This window comes from Carcharhinus amblyrhynchos, chromosome 6 (genome assembly GCF_965287045.1).
Source record: "Carcharhinus amblyrhynchos chromosome 6, sCarAmb.v2.hapA, whole genome shotgun sequence".
Classification (NCBI taxonomy): domain Eukaryota; kingdom Metazoa; phylum Chordata; class Chondrichthyes; order Carcharhiniformes; family Carcharhinidae; genus Carcharhinus; species Carcharhinus amblyrhynchos.
Window position 1 is genome coordinate 37,488,672 of NC_137329.1, and position 24,684 is coordinate 37,513,355.

The window sequence follows — 24,684 nt, forward strand, 5'->3', positions numbered from 1 at the left end:
AAATCCAGAATTCATTGCCTAACCCCAATTGCTCTTGAGAAGCTGGTCGTGAGTTATCTTCTCAAACCATTGCAGAACATGTTACAAAAGCATTCTCATGACACTGTCAGGTAATGAATTCCATGATGTTGATCCAGCAATGAGCACGGTATGACAATCTATGTCCATCTCAGGATGGTGTATATTTTGAAAGGAAACTTATAATTAGGAATCCCATAATCCTGCTGCCCATGTGCTTCTAGGTGACAAAGGTAGTGGGTCTGGAGATGCTGTTGAAGAAGCCTTGGCATCATATGACGACAGCACTATTGTGCCCACTTGCCATTCTTCAAGAGTGAGCCAAAAGGCTAAGGTCGGGAATCTCATTTCAATAAATTTTAATATAACTAGTGGGCTTCTCCGTCAAATCATTCTTCCCTCCCCCACACCAAATTTGAAACCCTCTGACCCCCCTCCTTGCTGACATGATGTCACATTGGTGAGGTTTACAACTGCTTTTAAAAACAGGAACCAGGCAAAGGTAACTCACCGGGGTGCACATAAATAAATCCCCTGGTCAGAAAGGGATTTGCCCAGGCAGAACACTGCCACTGCCCAAGGCACCCTGCTACTGCCCCATGCACTGTCCCTCCAGGAAAGCCATTGGAATGGGAAATGGTTCCTGTTTAAACTCCCTTTGTCTCCCTGGTAGGTAGGGCATCCCGCCATCATTCACACCCTGAAGGGTAATATCAAGATGGATAACTTAACATAAGTCCAAACTGAGGTCTGACTCTTTACTTATCGGTGCAGAGAGGACAGAATTTAAAATTCTAATTCCAACATTTAAGTGAAGGGATTCTTTAAACATACATTTGCTCGTAAACAATACTGGTGTTTACTTCAGAGATCATTTAACCCAAATGATTAGGATTAAGTCATTCTGCTCTTCAATTGAGGTTGCAATGTGGAATGATTTGTCATAGACTTTCAAATGTCACAAAATAGGATAATGTACCAAAGGAAGAGATTTAAAATGATAAAACGGCTATATATGGGTACAGTACCTCCACACGTCAGTAGGTTTTGTAACAACACCAAGTGTACAGGACAGGAGCATCGTGGTGTCCCATCACCTTTTGCAATGCAGATATGTGAACAGCCACCATTATCACGGGAACAAGGATGTGAACCTGTCAAGAAATTACTCATGACTTTTAATACCATTAGTAAATGCTTCAGATCTTTATCCTGCTCCAGTGCATCACAGAGTCAGGTTTACAAAATAACCACTTCAGGTCACAACTGAAAGTGTTGGAAAACGAGTGGTAGGATGAAGGCAGCTCTACCGTTAACTAATTATACTTCGGATGTACAGATTGTTCCAAAAGATCATTCTGAAATTTTAATGCAGGAATACATTTGATTTCTTGCTATTTAACAGCTATTCATCATGTAATTTCTTTCACTATTTTCATGCATAAATTGCAAAATTTACAGGCATATAACTTGCATTGAAGTTTTTTCATAAGAAGTTTATTTATGAGTATGCTTACATTAACATTGCAATTAAATTATTGTGAAAATCCCCAAGTCACCACATTACGGCGCCTGTTTGGGTACACTGAGGGAGAATTGAGCATGGTCAACGCATTTAACCAGCACATTTTTCAGACTGTGGGAGAAAACTGGAGCATCTGGAGGAAACCCACGAAGACATGGGGAGAACGTGCAGACTCTACACAGACAGTGAACCAAGCTGGGAGTCGAACCCATGTCCCTGGTGCTGTGAGGCAGCAGTGCTAACCACTGCGTCGCTGTGCCGCATTGGCATTTTGTGCGCTGTAACTAGCAGCAAACCATGATAAACTGGATGAGGTGAATTGCACAGGTTGCAACAACACAGTCTTATATCCCGATACATTTTTGGCTACTTTCACTGCTGTGCAAGGTTTATTTTTTTTGTAAGCATTGATTGAAGGGAGCAGTTTAAAATGATAACACTTAATTACATCCATCAGCAACTGTTGGACAACATCCATTTATAATATTTCCCTAGCCACGTTTTGTGATATCACAAAATCTCTGCATCTGTGATAGAAAATTTCTTCGTTTAATACTGTTGAAAACTTACTGAATTCTTCTACATCCAGTTCTTCCACTGCATGGATGCCAGTAAGGTGAACTAATCTGCCCTGAATTCTTGTACGATGGTCTCCATTAATCTTTTCTATGCACTCAATCATCTGCTGCTGACGATCGATCCAATAAAGGTAATCACCAAGTATAGCGAGCCCCATTGGCTGAAGGATGCTGGAATCTTGCAATGTCAGTCTGTTGGCACCTAAGTAAATTAATCAAATTCCCTCTTTTAAAATGTCTTCATGCACGTCATCAACACCCTCCATGAAACTATGTCAGAATTATATACACAATAGCACCAAAACAAACGTTTTCCAAAAGCAGAATGTGGATTTGCACCCGAGACGTTCCATAAACAAATTTCTTTCAGGAAAGGGCAAGATTGGGAAAAGAAAAATCAGATTGCAAGTCAACTGGCATTCCTTTCATATCCCTCCTAGCAGCCAAAAGGGCAGGCTTGAGAAGTGTTAGTGGTCTTCTGCTTGTTGTCCAACATTAGAATATGGACAAACTTCAAGAGGGAAAGGGATGAAATACAAATATTTGCAATAAATGTGAGGATTTTCTTTACAATTTAGTGTGTTACCCTATTGCCATACGTAGTACAACGCCAGTTCAACCAGCCAATCAAAAGTTCTATTCCAGGTTGGAACTGGATTAGTAAATATCAGGCAGAGTAGAAATGGAGACTTGTAACTGGCCTCAATTGTTCTGTAATTAGCAACATGAAAATAAAGCATCAGTTATGATTCGAGATTCTGAGCATTACCTGGCTCAAAAGTGCATTTACATGGCTATTAGATTTGGGCCTGAATTTTTAGGATGGCAAGGGCAAAAGAGCAGATGGGGAACATGTCCATGCAGACTCCAACAGCCTCAATGCTGTTTTATGCTGTAATGAGCGAAGATTGCACAAGCTCGGACTTCCAATCCTGGCTAAAGAGGAAGCCCCTCATTAGACAGCTGGCAGCCAATTAGATTGACCAGCAGCTCTCGAGATCCTTCAGCAAGCGTGAAGTGTTCAGAAGGGAACTGCGCCAACCATCTTCAGGGCACTGAGCTTTATTGTGCTCCCAGTCAGATGAGGGCTGTTGCTGGATGTGCAGAAGAACAATCTTCTGAACTAATTGCCCGCTGTTGCGGAGGCTGCTTGCCTTATTCAAAATGGCGCTGGGATCACAGATCCAGAAGTGCCACCCCCATTTCCAACGTATGCGATCTCTACCGGTAGGGGACAGGGGCAGGGGACAGGATGTGATTCCCACATGGGGGAATCCAAACCCAGCAGGGCCATGTAAGTGTCGCCTTTATGAGTGAAACTTAAAAGGTGTTTGGTAATGATGGTCAAAATTTAAATATTCAATATTGTTAAACATGCTAACACAGCTCACGTTCAGGCATGTGTGAAGATTACTTGAATAAAGTACCAGACATCAACTGTTAGTACTAAATAACTCAACGAAAATGCAGGTTTTATGTAGGAGCAAAAATTCTTCGTGATAATCTGTTGCATTGTTTAAGTTTACCAAAACTTAATACTTTTTTGAATGGTTCAAAATCAATATAAATAAGGTAAATGTTCCCAGGTATGAGTCAGAACATTGTGGGTTCAAATCCCACTCTATACACTTGAACACAAATATCTAGGCTGACACTAGAATGCAGTATCTTTAGCTAACAGTAAACCAAGGTTCCTGATTGCTCTTCCAATTGGATGCAAAACATCCCATGGCACTATTTTGAAGAAAAAGCAAGAGATTATCTCCAGAGGCCTGGCCAATATTTGTTCCATTATCAATTTCAGTAAACCAAACTGACTAGCGATCATTACTACGTTGATGTTCATATGAGTTTTCTGTGTGCAAAGTGACTAACACTTTTTTTTTCCACTACTATATTTTCTACACTTCAAAAGTTAGTTCTAAAGTGCTTTAGAATTTTCAGAAATTAAGAAAGGTGCAAGGTTTGACCCAATGGGTAAGTAAAAAAAAGTGTGGATTTTGAATGTCTGCCAAGTCACAAGTTTAATGAACTTATTTTACAAATAATAGAAGCAGATTTTATTTCATAAACTTCCTGCAGGTGAAAAACGTCAAGTGACATTTTACCTAATTCCTGTTGTCACATATGTACAATGTAGAGTAACCAAGGATTTAAGATAAGCTCCTGCTTCTAAGAAAAACAAGTCTTCATATTGGTTAGAGCCGACAAAGTAAACATCTGCCCAATCAGAACCATGATTAAAATTTCAAAAGGAAGCAAAAGTTTATTTAGCAACAATGGTTTTTTCACTACCGTGGCTTAAGAGCTGTTATTACTGACTTAATCAATTTTAACATGAGGTCAGCTGAAGTGGCTTGGTCTTTGTACTGTATACGTGTCCTGAATTGTATGTTAAATACAGCACACACTGATACAGAAAACAATATAGTGCTGGCAGTCCACAAATTACACAAGAACAGCCCGCTATTGTTTTTTTTCACTACCAACACCTGCTTTAAGAATTTTTCCACACTTCCCGTTTTGGGTATCTCATATCAACATCAAACAATTATACGCCAGGTACAGAACTTTGGATGCAACATAAAACTTAAAAGGAACCTCCTTCAGTACCAAGAATGTGCCTCAGCTTGAATCTCAGGTGAGTATCTCCTTCTAACTTATTTCAAACTGTTATGTTTCCTCTCAGGGTAAAATTACTGCCAAATTAGGGCCAATTGGTGTCAAATTAAGTGCAGTTTAGTGCTGCAGACCCATACCAACAAGATATTGAGCAGAGATTACCAAACTCATTGTAAATATGACCCTATAGCCAAAAGGCTTTCATCCCATCATATTCCATTGCATAGCTGATGATATATTACATTGCTTACTAACTGATTCTAACAGCGCTATATCAATTCCAATGTGCCCTGGTGAGATAGCTCTTTGCTGTTACATTGTAGATAACAGCCTGCATGTTACTGTAAGCAATCTTACTGCACAAATGTTTCACACAATCATATCAAATTCTCTCTCTGTATTGTAATGGAGGCATTAATCCTTTTTAAAACGCTAAAGCTACTTTTAAATTACAAAAAGAGGAATATGATCCAAACATGTTCAACTTCACCATGATATCATCACTTACTGAACTTTTGGGACAATAAACCTTGTAAAGTTATCTATGTTTGGATCTGAACTTGCTGTTTGACTCATTATTCATTTGGCGACATGATCAATTTAAAAATCCTCTTCAGTTTTTTTTAAACTTTCCAAGAAAATTGAATATTTCAGATTCAAGTGTTCCTGAGTACTGACAGGCAGAATTGTGCCAAAATTATACTAGATTCTTCTAGTTTGAACTCCCTGGTTCTGCCAAGCTATTACAAGAAAGATCAAAGACAGACAGATATATTAAAGATGGATTTCAAAGTTTCACTAAATACAGCTGTGGAAACTCAAAGTTACAAATCAGTTTTCACTTCACACTTTCAGTAGTATATTGAAACAGAGCTTCATTTTATAGAAGACAGAGCGAGTACATTGGAGAAGCATTGTGGAGATCTCAAACTTACCAGACAAGTCACTACTTTCTATGCGTTTCAGATCTGCATCAACCCAGAAAAGTTTTCCCAGTTTGTTATCGATTGCCAAATCAACAGGTCGGATCAATCCAGTTGAAAATAATACTTCCCTTTCAGTGCCATCAAGTGCTGCACGTTCAATCTTTGGGGACCTGTCCTGCATGTTTGTGAAGTACATATACCTGCATAACATTTTTAATACACAAAGGGGGGATTAAAATTGAGATATTACTGCTAGGAGACCTAGGCCAGAATTCTCCAGCCTCACACACCCTGCCAGTGAGAATGGAGAATTTGGCATTCAGCCAAATCTCCATTTGCAACAACAGAACTAGAAAATTCCAGCCGCAGGCAAAATCGGAGAATTCGGCCATCATCTCACACAAAAAGTCAGCATCTTATTACAGTTACTAAAATGAGATTTTTTAAAAAAGGACAAATCAAAGCTGCAACAATGCTTAGGAGTTTCACTAGCTTGGTTAAAGGTTATCTAGGAGAGAATTGGAGTAATTGAGTCTGGAGGTGATAAAAATAATGAGTATTTCAGTGGAAATGAAATAAAGAAGGGTAGCTGCAAAGGAAGTTATGAAGATTGAAATAAATGGTCTTTTTGAATGCGGTTATAGGGTTGGAAATTCAGTTCATAACCAAATTAAGTTGTGAAGCGTCTGGTTCAGTACCGGATTGAGGCTAAGCAAGGGGTTGGAGACAACGTTGAGGGTATGGATTTTGTGCTTCTCAGAATTTACGTTCAGGAACATTTGACTCATTCAAAACCGAATGCTGGTCAGAGTGTCTAACAACACCGAAGCAAAGGAGGGATCAAGAGAGTTGGTACAAGAATGGATGAATTAATTTAACTGTTCATTAAGCTTCACTTCAATAACAAATGTAAAGAAGAATATGAGTTACCCCCTTTCTGCATTCACAACAATAGCTCTTGGTCGGTCATGTTCTCCACGAAGAACTATGCCAATGGGCTTTCCGTTAAGCCTATTAACATTGATGCTGTTGGATGTTTCGCAAGTCCAGTAGACAGTCCGGCTGTAGATATCAAGGCTTAAATCATGAGGTTGTATGTCTGAGTTTTGGCTTTGGTTTGGCCCAGAAACAACCACAAATGCCTAAATAAATAAACAACAAATCAGGGTCAAAAAATCAAGAACATTTACTGGCTAACCATTTTATGTACATAATGCCAGAAAAGTGCCAAAGCACCCTTACAACAACAGCTTACATGCATGATCTGCGCTAGCTTTGAAATGGAATTATTTTTTCTTGAATTGAAAAATACACAATGATACATTACACTTAAAAGGCATTCTTGTTGTCCACTCTTTTAAGCCTATTATAGCTTCAAACTACAGGATAGATAGATTTGTACAGTAATAGTTTTGTGTAGTTTTGTCTCCCATTAGGAAGATGCTCAATGCCATAATTCCAGTTATGAATGCAACAGAATTTCAGATCATGAACTAATGCTTTTAGGTTCCTGCTGCAGTTCAACTGAAACAAAGTCACTAAGTATAAAACATAGTTTGCATGAGGCAACATTTTGAAAGATCGGTACAAAAGGTCCTCTTCATGTCTCCCCTCTCCCCATGCTAAGGCATGATACCTCAACCACAACTTATGACCCCTCGTACCCTATAATCCAAGATATTCCTCCTCATCCATCCCCTTTGGCCTCTTAATCTACTACACAGTGCATAAAACCAAGGAATCCTATAGTGACGATATATGTAACAAAAGCAGTCATGATAAAATGTGTTAAATAATCATAAATTAATAACCTTCCACTTCCTTTTCTCCTACGGACAAATACAAGTTTCAATTATCCAAATGCTGTGAAGTATCAACTGCAAGTACCTGAAATCTATTCACCTGTGTAAATAAACATTGTGCAATTGACAGAATAGATCATTAAGAGCTATATTGTCAATCAAGCAATGTTTTTCTGTGGTTCAGATGTTTCAGTACAGCATTTCAAATACTTACAGTTTCTGCTATTGATATGTTAAAGTGTCTAGATGATTGACACATTTGGTGGTTTGCAGGAAAAACATTTTTTTGAAAAGAAAGTGGAAAACTTTCAATGAGTGACTTCTTTAAAAAAGCTGTTTTTTTAAACACATTATCTGGCAACAATGGGGTTAATTGGTTCTATCCAATATATCATGGTGAATTGGCATGGAAGTGCCATAGATTGGCTTGTGGATATGAGGGGCCATAGGAGTTAGGTGGAGAATAACTTGGTTTAGGGAATGTGTCAGAAGTAAGGGGATTTGTAGCTAAAGGCCTTACTTTGTCTATAGCAACAGGGACAGCACCAAAGCTATCTTTTTAAACAGGCCACCTTGGTAACTGGCAATCCCATAGTTACCTATGGACATTTTCCTGGGTCTCCCAGCATGACTGCAGCCCACACCTGCCATCCCTCATAACCCAGACGGAAAATCTTATCTTTCCTGGTGCTCTCTCCTGAGGCGAGCAAAGCAAGCTGGGAATTTTCCTGACTCTTGTTCCTGCCTTGATGAAAATCCAGTTCATTGTGGGTCTAAAGCACATTGAAAAGTGAACTATTGATAACCATCTCGGCACGGTAGCACAGTGGTTAGCACTGCTGCTTCACAGCTCCAGGGCCCTGGGTTCAATTCCTGGCTCGGGTTACTGTCTGTGTGGAGTTTGCACATTCTCCTTGCGACTGCATGTGTTTCCTCTGGTTTCCTCCCACAGTCCAAAGATGTGTGGGGTTAGGTCGATTGGTCATGCTAAGAAATTGCCCCTTAGTGTCCAAGGATGTGTAGGTTAGAGGGATTAGTGGGTATAATGTGTAGGGATATGGGGTAGGGCCTGGGTGGGATTGTGTTTGGTGCAGACTTGATGGGCTGAAGGGCTTCTTTCTGCACTACAGGGCTCTATGACCTCATGATGATTTGAAAAGCAGCAAGAGGTGTTCAGAGCTCAGGTGAGTTCACAAAATGTCAAATGTAAAGATGATCTTATAGAGAATAAAAGTAAGAGAATGAAAGAGATAAAGTTCCATTTATGCAGTACTTTTCACAATCATCAGACATCTCAAAGTGCTTTACAGCCAATGAAGTACTTTTTTTTATATGTCGTTACTGTTGTAATATGGCATACACAGCAGCCAATTTGCACAGAGCAAATTCCCACAAACAGCAATGTGATAATGACCAGGTAACTTATTTTTGTGATGTTGCTTGAGGAATAAATATTGGACTGCGATTAACTTCCCTGCTTATTTTCAAAATAGTATGACTGGATCTTTTAAATCCTCGTGGGAGGGCAAATGGGGCTTTGGTTTAATATCTCATCCAAAAGATGATAGTTCAGCATCCCCACAGTACCGGACTGAAGGATAACCTTGATCTTTGTGCTCAAATCCTGGACTGTGAATTGAACTCAGAATATGTGGGACTGTTATCATAGATGAATACCCAAGGATAATACATGTTAGGTTAATGATGCTTATGTAAGTTGTTACTGAACTTAGTACACTACCAGCTATAAAATAATTTGAAAAGCAGGGATACTGTTGCTTACTTTCGAAACATGCGTGTATTAGAAATATAGATACTGAGGACTTTTCTGATGTCCAGTGGGTAAATGCAAGAAATGACACGATACTAAGCAAGAAAAACCAGGGAGGTCCTAGGTTTTGCCTCTAAGCTGTACTGAGATCAGAGATATCAGTTGGATAGAGCAAGAGGTCCAAATGAGCAGAAATATAAAATTAACCACATCTCCTGTTTTAGATTACAATTTTGTAATCCTGATGAAAAGTGGGCAAATTTGAAAGTCAACCAAAGACAGGATAAAAGCAAATTACTGCGAATGCTGGAATCTGAAACCAGAAGACAAAATGCTGGAAAATCTCAGCATTTCTGGCAGCATCTGTAAAGACAGAAAAGAGCTGATGTTTTGAGTCCAGATGACCCTTTGTCAAAGTTGTATAGGTTTCATTTGGCCACCTGGCATTCTCGCAAAAATGCAAAATGGATGAGTTACCACTCTGAGGAACTTTACATCTGTCACATCATCCCTATGTATCAATGCGAGTAAAGAAAATGAGAGAACACTGAGAAGAGGGCGGCTAAAACACATTTATTTGAAAATAAACACTAATTTCGCGGTGGTATCACTGTTTTTGAAAGATTCCATCTGTCACTTGCCTGAGAGCCATCATCTCTTGCTCTTTTGATGACATTTTGGCGTCCATCAACCCAGTAAATCAACTTGTCAACAGCATCATACTCCACTGCCTTCACATTACGCAAACCATGTACAGGCAATATTATATCTGGACTTTGGTGTTCATCCAATACCATGCGACTAATTGCAGTCTTCTGACTGAACAGCAAGAAGTTAATGGGTGCTAAAAGAGCAAAGACAAATTAAACACATATTATTAAAAAGTTATTGGTATCAATATTTCTACAATGATCTAATTGCTACAGGCTAAGCTTACAGGATCATAACTGCTAAAGGAAATCTTATTGCAAAACAATGAAAATGTTGGCCTGGATTTTGGGCTAAAATTAGAAAGTTGCCATGGGGTTACCCTTCTGGAGCTTTTCTATACCAGTATTTCACCAAGAAGCTCAGCACTCAACTAACTTAGAACGGAGTTGAGGAGGAACTTTAGAACGGAGTTGAGGAGGAACTTTAGAAGGGAGTTGAGGAGGAACTTTAGAACAGAGTTGAGGAGGAACTTTAGAACAGAGTTGAGGAGGAACTTCTTCACTCAAAGGGTGGTGAATCTCTGGAATTCTCTGCCCGTTGAGGTGGTGGAGGCTGCCTCGCTAAATATTTTTAAGATGCGGGTTGATGGGTTTTTGATAAGCGAGGGTATTAAGGGTTATGGAGAGAGGGCGGGAATGTGGAACTGAGCCACGATAGATCAGCCATGATCTTATTGAATGGTGGGGCAGGCTCGAAGGGCTAGATGGCCTACTCCTGCTCCTATTTCTTATGTTCTTATAAACGGTTGGGCTGTACTGTAAGTGCTGAACTTCTGATGGATACCAACCAAATACCTGGGAAAATGTCAAGACTTGTCCATTCAAGTGCAAGTGTTTTTTAAATGGTGTAATCAGTCAAATTATCGCTAAACAATTCCTATAGTACTGAAATTTCATTTCTTTGTATTTTGATTGTTGGAGGTTTTTTTTAGGTGCAAACAATTTTTACTTTTTCTCATTCCTTGATCTCTTTTATTAATTGTATGATGTGGGTATGCCGGCGTTGGACTGGCGTAAACACAGTAAAAAGTCTGACAACACCAGGTTTTAGTCCAACCTATTTATTTGATAATATACTCACAAGCTTTCGAGGGACACCCTCTTCGTCAGGTGAATGGAGAGTTCTGGCCTCAGACAGAGCATATAAAGCACAGACAGTTTAGAGATTACTGATTAGAATGCGAATCTTTACACCTAACCTGCTGTTCAAGACCTGAAGTGGCTGATAATGTGAGTGGAAGGAGCACTGATCACAGTTTAAAGAGATGTGTATTGTCTCCAGACAGTACAGTAAGTGAGGTTTTGCAAACCCAGGCAAGTCACGGGGGTTACAGATAGTGCGACATGAACCCAAGATCCCTGTTGAGACCGTCCTCATGTGTGCGGAACTCGGCTATCAGTCTCTGTTCAGCGACTCTGCGCTGTCGCTGAACAGAGACTGATAGCCAAGTTCCGCACATGAGGACGGTCTCAACAGGGATCTTGGGTTCATGTCGCACTATCTGTAACCCCCGTGACTTGCCTGGGTTTGCAAAACCTCACTTACTGTACTGTCTGGAGACAATACACATCTCTTTAAACTGCGATCAGTGCTCCTTCCACTCACATTATCAGCCACTTCAGGTCTTGAACAGCAGGTTAGGTGTAAAGATTCGCATTCTAATCAGTAATCTCTAAACTGTCTGTGCTTTATATGCTCTGTCTGAGGCCAGAACTCTCCATTCACCTGACGAAGAGGGTGTCCCTCGAAAGCTTGTGAGTATATTATCAAATAAATAGGTTGGACTAAAACCTGGTGTTGTCAGACTTTTTACTGTTATTAATTGTAAGCAGGGTTCTCTGGTCCCGCTGGCAGTGCACCCCTGACTGCAGGTTTCCCAATGGCATAGGGTGGCTTTAATGGGAAAATTCCATTGACAGCAGTGGGGCCCAAGAATCCCGCTGCCAGTCAACAGCGTGCTGCCTCCTGCTGCCTGGGAACCAGCAGCAGAGAGGCTGAAGAATCTCACCATGATTGCTGCAATTATCCAAACAGAGTTTAAATATGAACGTTTGAAGCAATATTTTAAACATATTAAGTCATTAAATCCTTAGACAACTGAGTGGTATAGAATGCTCAGGGTGAAGGAGACTATATTTCAGCTGCAACCCAATGAATAACTGAACAGTAATGTCCAAAACATGGGATACTCGTTTTAGGACTGGGGTGGCACAGTAGCACAGTGGTTAACACTGTTGCCTCACAGCGCCAAGGACCCGGGTTCGATTCCCGGTTTGGGTCACTGTCTGTGTGGAGTTTGCACGTTCTCCCCATGTCTGCATCGGTTTCCTCCGGGTGCTCTGGATTCCTCCCACATTCTGAAAGATCTGTTGGTTAGGTGCACTGACGTGAACAGTCGGGCGACTAGGGGAATTTCACAGTAACTTCATTGCAGTGTTAATGTGAGCCTTACTTGTGAATAATAAGTAAACTTTAACTTTTAACACTTTAAAGGAATATAGTAATTTAACTTTACATATATTAATAACATTCATATATTAATATTAATATATTAATATAATAACATTACATATATTAATAACATTAATATAATAACATATTAATAACATTCGAAATTTGCTGATGACACCAAGATTGGGGGAACGGCAAATTGTGCGGAGGGTGTGGAGAGTCCACAGAAGGATCTAGATAGGCTGGGCGAATGGGCCAGGAAATGGCAAATGGAATTTAATGTTGGCAAGTGTGAGGTGGTCCACTTTGGTAGGAAGAATGGTAGGAAGGACTATTACTTACGGGGCGAAAAACTGCAGCAGGCGACAGTGCAGAGGGACCTCGGGGTCCTTGTGCATGAGTCGCAAAACCCAGCTTGCAGGTGCAGCACGTGGTCAGGAAGGCGAATGGGATGCTGGCCTTCATAGCGAAGGGGATTGAATATAAAAGTAGGGAGGTCTTGCTGCAGCTGTATAGGGCATTGGTGAGGCCGCAGCTGGAGTACTGTGTGCAGTTTTGGGCGCCGCACCTGCGCAAAGATATTTTGGCCTTGGAGGGAGTGCAGAGGAGGTTTACTAGGCTGATACCGGAGTTGAGGGGGTTGAGCTATGAGGAGAGGCTGAATAATGCTAGCTGTGCAGATACATGGATTTGGGCCTGTGTCTGTGGGAGTTTGCGCATTCTCCCTGTGGTTGCGTGGGTTTCCTCCGGGCGCTCCGGTTTCCTCCCACACCCCAAAGATGTGCTCTTAAGCTAATTGGTTTCCACCAAATTGACACTATTTCTTCCCTGAATCTGACTGAGTAGGGTCCCATTCGTAGACATGCAGGGTAGAATAGGTGTAGGGCGATGCGGCGGCGCGGGCTCGTTGGGCCGAAGGGCCTGTTTCCCGTGCTGGGTTGTTCTTTGTTCTTTAAACTGGGCTTGTACTCGTTAGAGTTTAGAAGAATGAGGGGAGATCTCATTGAGACGTATAAGATGATGAATGGGATGGATAGGATAGAGGTGGAAAGACTCTTCCCGCTCAAAAAAGACAGTAGGACTAGGGGGCACAGCCTCAAGATAAAAGGGGGGCGGTTTAGAACGGAGTTGAGGAGGAACTTCTTCACTCAAAGGGTGGTGAATCTCTGGAATTCTCTGCCCGTTGAAGTGGTGGAGGCTGCCTCGCTAAATATTTTTAAGAAGCGGGTTGATGGGTTTTTGATAGGACAGGGGATTAAGGGTTATGGGGAGAGGGCAGGAAAGTGTAACTGAGCAGCGACAGATCAGCCATGATCTTATTGAATGGCGGGGCAGGCTCGAAGGGCTGGATGGCCTACTCCTGCTCCTATTTCTTATGTTCTTATGTTCTTATTCATCCAAAATACTTTCATAAATTTACAGGTTGTCTGAATCATTAATGTTTAATATTTAGTAACTTTTACTAATTATGAAATAAAAGAAGTGCTGGAGAAACTCAAGTCCGGCAGCATTTCTGGAAAGAGAAACAGATTTAATGTTTCGAGCACAATACGCCATTTCTTCAGAACTTAGTTTATTTCAGATTTCCAGTATCTAAAGAATTTTGCTTCTATCTTGCCACTTCATAAACTGAAGTGAATATTGCTGACACACAAAGAGCGAATTGCTATTTATTACTATTGTTCTCAAGTTATAATCCCTGCATTATTACAGAAGACTGACTGCAATAACTTAAAAAGAATGTTAGTAGCTCTGAAACGCTACATAAGAGCGTAAGAAATAGGAGCAGGAGTAGGCCATCCAGCCCCTCGAGCCTGCCCTGCCTTTCAATAAGATCATGGCTGATCTGAAAGTGGTTCAGTTCCACATACCCGCCTGCTCTCCATAACCCTTAATTCCCTTATTGGTCAGAAATCTATCTACCTGTGACTTAAACACATTTAATGAGGTAGCCTCCACTGCTTCAATGGGCAGAGAATTCCAAAGACTCACTACGCTCTGGGAGAAGAAGTTCCTCCTCAACCTGTTGGTAGGAATAATGGTAGGAAGGACTATTACTTAAGTGGCGAAAAACTGCAGCAGGCGACGGTGCAGAGGGACCTCGGGGTCCTTGTGCATGAGTCGCAAAAACCCAGCTTGCAGGTGCAGCAGGTGGTCAGGAAGGCCAATGGGATGCTGGCCTTCATAGCGAGGGGGATTGAATATAAAAGTAGGGAGGTCTTGCTGCGGCTGTATAGGGCATTGGTGAGGCCGCAGCTGGAGTACTGTGTGCAGTTTTGGGCGCCGTACTTACGCAAGGATATTTTGGCCTTGGAGGGAGTGCAGAGGAGGTTTACTAGGCTGATGCCGGAGTTGAGGGGGTTGAGCTATGAGGAGAGGCTGAATAAACTAGGCTTGTACTCGTTAGAGTTTAGAAGAATGAGGGGAGATCTCATTGAGACATATAAGATGATGAATGGGGTGGATAGGATAGAGGTGGAAAGACTCTTCCCGCTCAGAAAGGACAGTAGGACTAGGGGGCACAGCCTCAAGATAAAGGGGGGGCAGTTTAGAACGGAGTTGAGAAGGAACTTCTTCACTCAAAGGGTGGTGAATCTCTGGAATTCTCTGCCCGTTGAAGTGGTGGAGGCTACCTCGCTAAATATTTTTAAGACGTGGGTTGATGGGTTCTTGATAAGAGAGGGGATTAAGGGTTATGGGGAGAGGGCGGGAATGTGGAACTGAGCCACGACAGATCAGCCATGATCTTATTGAATGGCGGGGCAGGCTCGAAGGGCTAGACGGCCTACTCCTGCTCCTATTTCTTATGTTCTTATGTTCCTCAGCTCTGTTCTAAGTTGACTCCCCCTTATTTTGAGGCTGTGCCCACTAGTTCTTGTTTCCTTTCTAAGTGGAAATAATCTCTCTGCTTCTATCCTATCTAGCCCCTTCATTATCTTATATGCCTCTATAAGATCTCCCCTCAGCCTTCTAAACTCCAACGAGTAGAGGCCCAATCTACTCAATCTCTCTTCATAAGCTAACCCCGTCATCTCCGGAATCAACCTGGTGAACCTTCTCTGCACTCCCTCCAAGGCCAATATATCCTTTCACAAATAAGGGGACCAAAATTGCACACAGTACTCTAGTTGTGGCCTCACCAGTACCTTGTACAAATGCAGCAAGACCTCCCTGCTTTTATATTCTATCCCCCTCGCGATAAAGGCCAACATTCCATTTGCCTTCTTGATCACCTGCTGCACCTGCAAACTGAGTTTTTGCGATTCATGCACAAGGACCCCCAGGTCCCTCTGCACAGTAGCACGTTGTAATTTTTCACCATTTAAATAATAGTCCATTTTACTATTATTCCTTCCAAAGTGGATAACCTCACACCTGCCAACATTGTACTCCATCTGCCAGATCCTCGCACACTCACTTAGCCCATCCAAATCTCTCTGCAGACTTTCTGCGTTCTCCATGCAATTTGCTTTCCCACTCATCTTTGTGTCATCCGCAAACTTTGTTACCCTACACTCGGTCCCCTCCTCCAGATCGTCTATGTATATGGTAAACAGTTGAGGCCTCAGCACCAATCCCTGCGGCACACCACTAGTCACCAACTGCTAACCGGAAAAGCACCCATTTATTCCAACTCTCTGCTTCCAATTAGATAGCTAATCCTCAATCCACGCTAACACTTTACCCCCAACTCTGTGTATCTTAATCTTATGCAGCAACCTTGTGAGGCACCTTATCGAGCGCCTTCTGGAAATCTAAAACCACCACATCCACCGGTTCCCCTTTGTCAACTGCACTCGTTACATCTTCATAAAAATCCAGTAAATTCATCATACATGACTTTCCCTTCATGAATCCATGCTGCGTCTGCTTGACTGAACCATTCTTTTCCAGGTGTCCTGCTATTTCTTCTTTAATGATGGAATCCAGCATTTTCCCAACTACGGACGTTAAGCTAACTGGCCAGTAGTTACCCGCCTTTTGTCTACCTCCTTTTTTAAACAGTAGCGTCACATTAGCTGTTTTCCAGTCAGCTGGCACCTCCCCAGAGTCCAGCAAATTTTGATAAATTACAACTAACGCCTCTGCTATTACTTCTGCCGTTTCTTTTAGTACCCTGCGATGCATTCCATCTGGACTCGGGGGCTTGTCTACCTTTAGTCCCATTAATCTACCAAGCACTACCTCTTCAGTAATAGTAATCATTTTAAGGTCCTCACCCCCTACAGTCCCATGACTGTCAATTATCAGTCAGCTATTTGTGTTCTCTACCGTGAAGACTGACATAAAAAACTTGTTTAAGGCCTCGGCCATTTCCTTGTTTCCCATTATTAAATCCCCCTTCTCTTCTTCTAAGGGTCCAACATTTACTTTAGCTACTCTTTTCCTTTTTATATGTTTGTAAAAACTTTTACTATCGGTTTTTATATTTTGTGCTAGTTCAGTTTCACAATCTATCTTTCCTTTCTTTATCGCTTTCTTAGTGGTTTTCTGTTGTTTTTAAAAGCTTTCCCAATCTTCTAGTTCCCCAATAACTCTGCCCACTCTGTACACATTGGTTTTTAATTTGATACTCTACTTCCTTAGTTATCCACGGCTGGTTATCCCTTTCCTTACATTCCTTCTTCTTCACCGGAATATATTTTTGCTGGTACTGAGAAAAATCTCCTTAAAAATCCTCCACTGTTCCTCAGCTGTCCTACCAACTAGCCTGCACTCCCAGTCTACATTAGCCAATTCCATCCTTGTCCTATCGTACTCCCCTTTGTTGAAGCAGAGGGACCCTACTTTCTCACCCTCCATCTGTATTAGAAATTCAACCATATTGTGATCACTCATTCCAAGAGGACCCCTCACAAGAAGCTCATTAATTTTACCTGTCTCATTACACAGGACCAGATCCAAGATAGCTCGCTCCTTTGTAGGTTCGGTAACATACTGTTCGAGGAAACTATCCCAACAGCATTCTAAGAACTCTTCCTCAAGCCCACCGCGTCCGACTTGAGTCAACCAATCAATATGCAGGTTAAAATCCTCCATGATTATTGCTGTTCCGTTTTTGCACGCATCTGTTATTTGCCTGTTTATAGCCCGCCCACTTCAAAGTTATTGTTTGGGAGCCTACAGACCATGCCCACCAATGACTTTCTCTCTTTACTATTCCCACACTGATTCCACATTTTGCTCCTTAGAGCCTATATCGTCTCTCACTACCGCCCTGATGTTATCCTTAATCAACAGAGCTACCCAGCCTCCTTTTCCTACCCATCTAGCCTTCTGAAATGTTTGATACCCCTGGATATTCAGTTCCCAGTCCTGGTCACCCTGCAACCACGTTTCTGTAATGGCTACTAGATCATACCCATTTGTACTGATTTGTGCCATCAACTCATTCTCTTTGTTTCAAATGCCACATGCATTCAGGTAAAGTGTCTTCATGCCAGCCTTTATCTGGACCTGATTTGTTAGTGCATTCTTTTGTTTGCACGCTTTGTCCCTTCCTGTCGCAAACTGGTTATCCTTCCCCAGGCCATCTCCCTGCACTGCGTTGACCACCTCCCTTCTCGTGCTTGTCACCTTTTTTACTCTGCCTGAGGTTAGATTCCTGCCACCTTCTATACTCTGTCCTACTACATGGTCTGGAAATGCTACTAACCTCTCCCAAGCCCTTGACTCCTTTAACTAGTTGAATGTCCTCATCATTAACCTGCACTTGTACCCTCTCCTTTACCTCTGGTTTTGTAATTCCCCATACCACCGAACCCTCCCCCCCACTATTTAGTTTAAAGCCCTATCTACAGCCCTAGTTATACGATTCGCCAGGACTCTGGTCCCAGCATAAGTCAGACGAAGACCATCCCATCAGAACAGGTCCCATCTTCCCCAATACTGGTGCCAATGTCCCATGAATTCAAACCCATTCCTCCCACACCAATCTTTGAGCCACGCATTTACCTCCTTAATCTTATTGACCCTGTGCCAATTCGCTTGTGGCTCAGGTAGTAATCCAGAGATTACCACCTTGTTGGTTCTGCTTTTTATCTTAGCTCCTAGCTTTTCATATTCCCTGAGCAGAACCTTGGTTCCTGTTCTACCTATGTCGTTGGCACCTACGTGGACCACAACAACTGGATTCTTACCCTCCCACTCCAAGTTCCTCTGCAGTCCAGATGAGATATACATAAAATAAACTCAATGTTGGAGTAAGATAAATAAAGACTTACAACTGCAAGTCCTGTTATTATCATCAAGAAGGTAATGCGATGCACATCCACACCTATACCCAGTTGGCACAGCAAGACAAAGATGAGAACAGTGACCATTGGTTTGCACACATTCATTCCAGCCATCTTGCCGCGAAGAATGAAAAACTAGGATGTCCATCACATAGTCCAAATGTCCCTGAATAAGAGTACGGTTTTGCCCATTCATCTTGTCAGCACGCTCAATACTGCGAAGATTCCAATCAGTCCAGTAGATGTAATCTCGGTACTGCGTTAATCCAAAAGGGTGAGGCAGATCATCAGCTATGATTTCACGCTGTTTTCCTTAAGTGATGAATGACAAAGGATTAGATTTTGCAAACAACTCAGCTGAATACACAAAAAGTCCAATTAGCAATATTTTATAAGTACAATTAGTAATGTCTCCTTTCTATGAGTCCTTTTAAAACTGAAACTAAGAGGGCAATGTGGAATTGCATTGCCATTTTGCCCTGGTATTGGTGCATTTGGAAGATGTTCCTCACTTGGTTTTGCATAAGCTTCAATTGGCTCAAAAACCATGGTTTAGTTTTATTTGTTCTTTAAAGAAATTCAATTCTGATACAATGCACCGAAAATGGCTGATTATTGCATCGCTTCTTAATCTAAAGAAACTGATCTTAGATGGACACTGGAAAGCAAAACTTTTGAGTTCTGCTATTCGCCATATAACGTTGATGTGAGCAATCATGGACCCAAATTTTCTTTTTCATATTATTGCTAACAGTAATGCACTTGAACAAACAAACAATAAATCATTAGAATCCTAGGGGTTTTGAGATTTGCATCTATTCAATATTATTAAACATGCAAACAATAACATTAGTTACCCTAAAAGAAAACATCAGCTGAAGAATGTCACAAAAACATGCTGAAAGAATTACAGATAAAGTGCGTGTTTGGAACAAAATATAGAAGTGTTTTCTTCTTTGAAAATATTTGCCAAGGAATTGTCCAAGGAATATTAGACAAAGTACTTTCTGAGTAATCATACTCATCGAAGAGCTGCAACAGCAGTTTGTGGCCCTAAGTTCAGAAGCACTTTCTTTGGGAGTTGGTGTAAACTCCCACGCGTATTATTAGACAACTTCAAACTGAAAATGACAATGCCGTGAATATTTGGCCCCAATTGATAATATGGTATGTAAAATGCTTTGAATTAAAAACGTACAACTGTCTTTTCAGTGGTAAATTTCAGAAACAACTCAAAAAACATCAGCCAAATTCCACACAGAACCTTTTATAAGGCCATATGTTCCATATTTAAATAATAAATAATCATAAGAACATAAGAAATAGGAGCAGGAGTAGGCCATCTGGCCCTTCGAGCCTGCCCTGCCATTCAATAAGATCATGGCTGGTCTGTTGTGGCTCAGTTCCACATTCCTGCCCTCTCCCCATAACCCTTAATCCCCTCTCTTATCAGAAACCCATCAACCCGTGTCTTAAAAATATTTAGCGAGGCAGCCTCCACCACTTCAACAGGCAGAGAATTCCAGAGATTCACCACCCTTTGAGTGAAGAAGTTCATCCTCAACTCCGTTCTAAACCGCCTCCCCTTTATCTTGAGGCTGTGCCCCCTAGTCCTACTGTCCTTTCTGAGCAGGAAGATTCTTTCCACCTCTATCCTATCCATCCCATTCATCATCTTATACGTCTCAATGAGATCTCCCCTCATTCTTCTAAACTCTAACGAGTACAAGCCTAGTTTATTCAGGCTCTCCTCATAGCTCAACCCCCTCAACTCCGGCATCAGCCTAGTAAACCTCCTCTGCACTCCCTCCAAGGCCAAAATATCCTTGCGTAAGTACGGCGCCCAAAACTGCACACAGTACTCCAGCTGCGGCCTCACCAATGCCCTATATAGCTGCAGCAAGACCTCCCTACTTTTATATTCAATCCCCCTCGCTATGAAGGCCAGCATCCCATTCGCCTTCCTGACCACCTGCTGCACCTGCAAGCTGGGTTTTTGCGACTCGTGCACAAGGACCCTGAGGTCCCTCTGCACCGTCGCCTGCTGCAGTTTTTCTCCACGTAAGTAATAATCCTTCCTACCATTATTCCTACCAAAGTGGACCACCTCGCACTTGCCAACATTAAATTCCATTTGCCAGATCCTGGCCCATTCGCCCAGCCTATCTAGATCCTTCTGTAGACTCTCCGCCCCCTCCGCACAATTTGCCGTTCCTCCAATCTTGGTGTCATCAGCAAATTTCGACACCATACACTCGGTTCCCTCCTCCAGATCATCTATATAAATGGTAAATAGCTGAGGCCCCAGCACCGAACCCTGAGGCACTCCACTAGTCACCAACCGCCAATCCGAATAGCACCTATTGACCCCCACTCTCTGCCTCCTATTTGACAACCAATCCTCTATCCACGCTAACACCCTACCCCCAACTCCATGCCCCCTGACCTTCTGCAATAACCTTTTGTGAGGTACCTTGTCAAACGCCTTCTGAAAATCAAGAAAGACCACATCCACCGGCTCTCCTCTATCCACCGCCCTAGACACATCCTCATAGAACGCCAGTAAATTTGTCAGACACGGCTTCCCCTTAATGAAACCGTGCTGCGTCTGCTCTATCAAGCAATTCCCCTCAAGATGCCTCGCTATTTCCTCCTTGATGACGGATTCTAACATTTTACCGACAACAGACGTTAAACTAACCGGCCTATAATTCCCCGCATTTTGCCTGGCACCCTTCTTAAACAATGGCGTAACATTAGCCGCTTTCCAACCTTCTGGCACTTCCCTGGAATCCAGCGACGTCTGGAAAATAACCACCAAGGCATCCACTATCACCTCCGCCATTTCTTTCAGAGCCCTCGGATGCATTCCATCCGGTCCTGGGGACTTGTCCACAATCAGCCCCTCCAGTCTGTCGAGCACCGCCTCTCTAGTAACAGTAATGTCATCGAGGCCCTCCAGTCCTACCACCTTTCCATCTCTAACACCCGGCAAATTATTCATGTCCTCCTCCGTGAAGACCGAAACAAAAAAGTTATTCAAGACCTCAGCCATTTCCCCATCCCCTACCACTAAGTCCCCCTTCTCATCCTCTAAGGGTCCAAAGTTCACCCTAGCCAGCCTCTTCCTTTTTATATACTTATAAAAACTCTTGCTATCCTTTTTTATATTAAGCGCTAGCCCAGCTTCATAGTTTCTCCTACCCTTCTTTATCAATTTCTTTGTCAATCTTTGTTGACACTTAAACCTCTCCCAATCCTCTTCTCGCCCACTACTCTTAGCTACTCTAAACGCCTCCGCTTTTAATTTAACACTTTCCTTCACCTCCTTCGTTATCCACGGCTTATTACCTCTCCTCCTACGGTCCTTTTTGACCATCGGAATAAATTTCAGCTGAGCACCAAGAAAGATCTCCTTAAAGATCCTCCACTGCTCCTCAGCAGACCTACCTTCCAATGCGCTCCCCCAGTCCACATTCGCCAATTCCTCTCTCATCCTACCGTACTCCCCTCTGTTCAAACAAAGGACGTGTGTCCGGGAACCCACTTTCTCCTCCTCCATCTGCACCAGAAACTCCACCATACAATGATCACTCTCCCCAAGAAGATCCTTCACCACAAGGTCCCTGATTCTACCCGCCTTATTACATAGCACCAGATCCAAGATAGCTCGCTCCCTCGTCGGCTCCAACACACACTGTTCAAGGAAACTATCCTGGCAGCATTCCAAGAACTCCTCCTCGAGCCCATCGCATCCAACATGGGTCGACCAATCAATATGCAGATTGAAATCCCCCATAACTACGGCCGTTCCATTCCTGCACGCTGCACTTATTTGCGCGTTAACAGCCCGCCCCACCTCCAGATCATTATTCGGGGGCCTATAGACGACACCCACCAGCGTCTTCCTCCCTTTGCTGTTCCTAATCTCTACCCACAACGATTCCACTTTCTGCTCTTTGGCTCCAATATCATCCCTTGCTACCACCCTGATGCTATCCTTAATCAGCAGAGCTACACACCCCCCTTTTCCCTCCTGCCTATCCTTCCTAAACACTTGATACCCCTGGACATTCAGCTCCCGGTCCCTGTCACCTTGCAGCCACATCTCTGTAATGACCACCAGATCACATCCATTTGTGCCGATCTGCGCCACCAGCTCATCCACTTTATTCTGAATGCTTCGCGCATTCAGATAAAGTGCCTTCATCCCAGCCTTCACCTGGACCCTATTTGCCGGAACGCCACCAACCATACTCACGCCCCCTACTCCCTTTATTATTGGGACATCCTCAGCCTCTACCCTTACCTGTACCCTCTCCTTAACTTTAGGCCTCTTAATGTCACCTACCCTCGCACCCTCCCCCCCCATAATTAGTTTAAAGCCCTGTCTACAGTCCTCTTTACATGATTCGCCAGGACTCTGGTCCCAGCATGGTTCAGACCAACCCCATCCCGCCCGAACAGGTCCCACCTACCCCAATACTGATGCCAATGCCCCATAAATTTAAACCCATTCCTCCCACACCAATCCCTGAGCCACCCATTCACTTCCTTAATCCTGTCAACCCTACACCCGTCTGCACTCGGTTCAGGCAGTAGCCCAGAGATAACCACCTTGTCGGTTCTACTTTTTAATTCCATTCCCAGCTTTTCATACTCCCTCCCCAGATCCTCAGTTCGCATTTTGCCTATGTTGTTGGCACCCACATGTACCACAACGACCGGATTCTCACCCTCCCACTCCAGGTTCCTCTGCAGCCCAGCTGCGACATCCCGGACCTGAGCACCAGGCAGACAACACACCCTTCTGTGGACTTTGTCATTGTGACAAAGGACAGTGTCAATACCCTTCACTCCACTATCCCCAATTACAACTACGTTCCTTTTCACCTTCTCTTTGCCTATGCCCTGCTGCATCACTGTACCGTGTGCAGTTTGCTCACCGACCTCACCTCCCTCGTCCTCGTCCAGACTGGAAGCAAGAACCTCAAACCTGTTATGCAGATTGAGAGGCTGAGGCCTCCTCCCCCCACCCCCCTTCCTCCTCTCAGCAGCCCCCTCTTGTTCCTGACCCTTAGATTTAGCCAGTCCGGGGGGATGGATGTCACTTGCACCCCATTGACAATGGCACCCTCCCTCCCCCTGATGAGCCTCAGTGTCTGTAGCTCAGAGGAGCTCCTCCAGCAACCTGCACTTACTGCAGACATGGTCACTGGGAAGTACCGTTGGGTCCACGAGTTCCCACATCATACAGAAACAACACATCACATGCCCCTCCGTTATTCACGAAAATTTCCACACGAACTTACCTGGCCCCTTTTCTCTCAAGCCCTTTTGATCTTAAGCCCTAATAGCTCACTCTGTTTCCCACTCACTCTGCTGCCCGCTGTCTACACCAGGCCTCCTTTTAAAACTGGCGCTGATTTAAAGCTTGCTGGCCCACACTCCCTTCTAACCACTCCCTCAGAATTCTTAAAGCGGTAATGCTTTTAAATGATTTAAACAGTTCTACAAGGTTAGTTCTTACTACAAAGTGCTTTAAACTTACTTAAACAGGTTTTTAAAACAGGTAATTTCTTATCTGTCCCTCTGCTCCTTCACTCATCTGCTCCAGCAAACAATGTGACAGAGCATGACAGATCAAAGCACTTATTCACAAGTTACTTCAAAACCAAGTTTGGAATTTCCTCTTACCTAACATATTTGAAGATTCAATCATTGATGTGTCCAGGTCAGTCCAGTAGAGCCTTTTCTCCACATAGTCAATAGTAAGTCCATTGGCACGGCCCACTCTATCCACCAGTGCAGCACTATTGGCACCATCCATGTGGGCACGGACAATTCTTGGCTTACCACCCCATTCAGTCCAGTACATGTATCTGGTGTCGGGAAACAGTTATCAAAACACTTAGCAGGGTGCAACAAATCACTGAACAAAAGACCCTGTATTGTCCTAACAGCCAGATCTTATTCTTAAGATCAGTGACTTCGAGACTATACATTTTTCTAGTTCAAAAATTCATCAGGTTTCCTGTTAATAT

General features: G+C 42.9%; 1 protein-coding gene across 2 annotated transcripts in view; it reads right to left on the reverse strand.

Annotated features, from left to right (window-relative positions):
• LOC145343831 (low-density lipoprotein receptor-related protein 5-like) overlaps nt 1–24,684 on the reverse strand; it is a 190,931-nt gene that overhangs the window by 21,897 nt on the left and 144,350 nt on the right. For both annotated transcript variants that reach the window (XM_080190227.1, XM_080190226.1), the window contains exons 11-17: nt 24,338–24,522; nt 18,629–18,952; nt 9,884–10,086; nt 6,600–6,811; nt 5,679–5,869; nt 2,114–2,323; nt 1,047–1,172 (exon numbers count right to left, since the gene is read on the reverse strand). In XM_080190227.1, the coding sequence (XP_080046353.1) occupies nt 1,047–1,172; nt 2,114–2,323; nt 5,679–5,869; nt 6,600–6,811; nt 9,884–10,086; nt 18,629–18,952; nt 24,338–24,522 (1,451 nt within the window). The remainder of the gene's footprint in view (nt 1–1,046; nt 1,173–2,113; nt 2,324–5,678; nt 5,870–6,599; nt 6,812–9,883; nt 10,087–18,628; nt 18,953–24,337; nt 24,523–24,684) is intronic.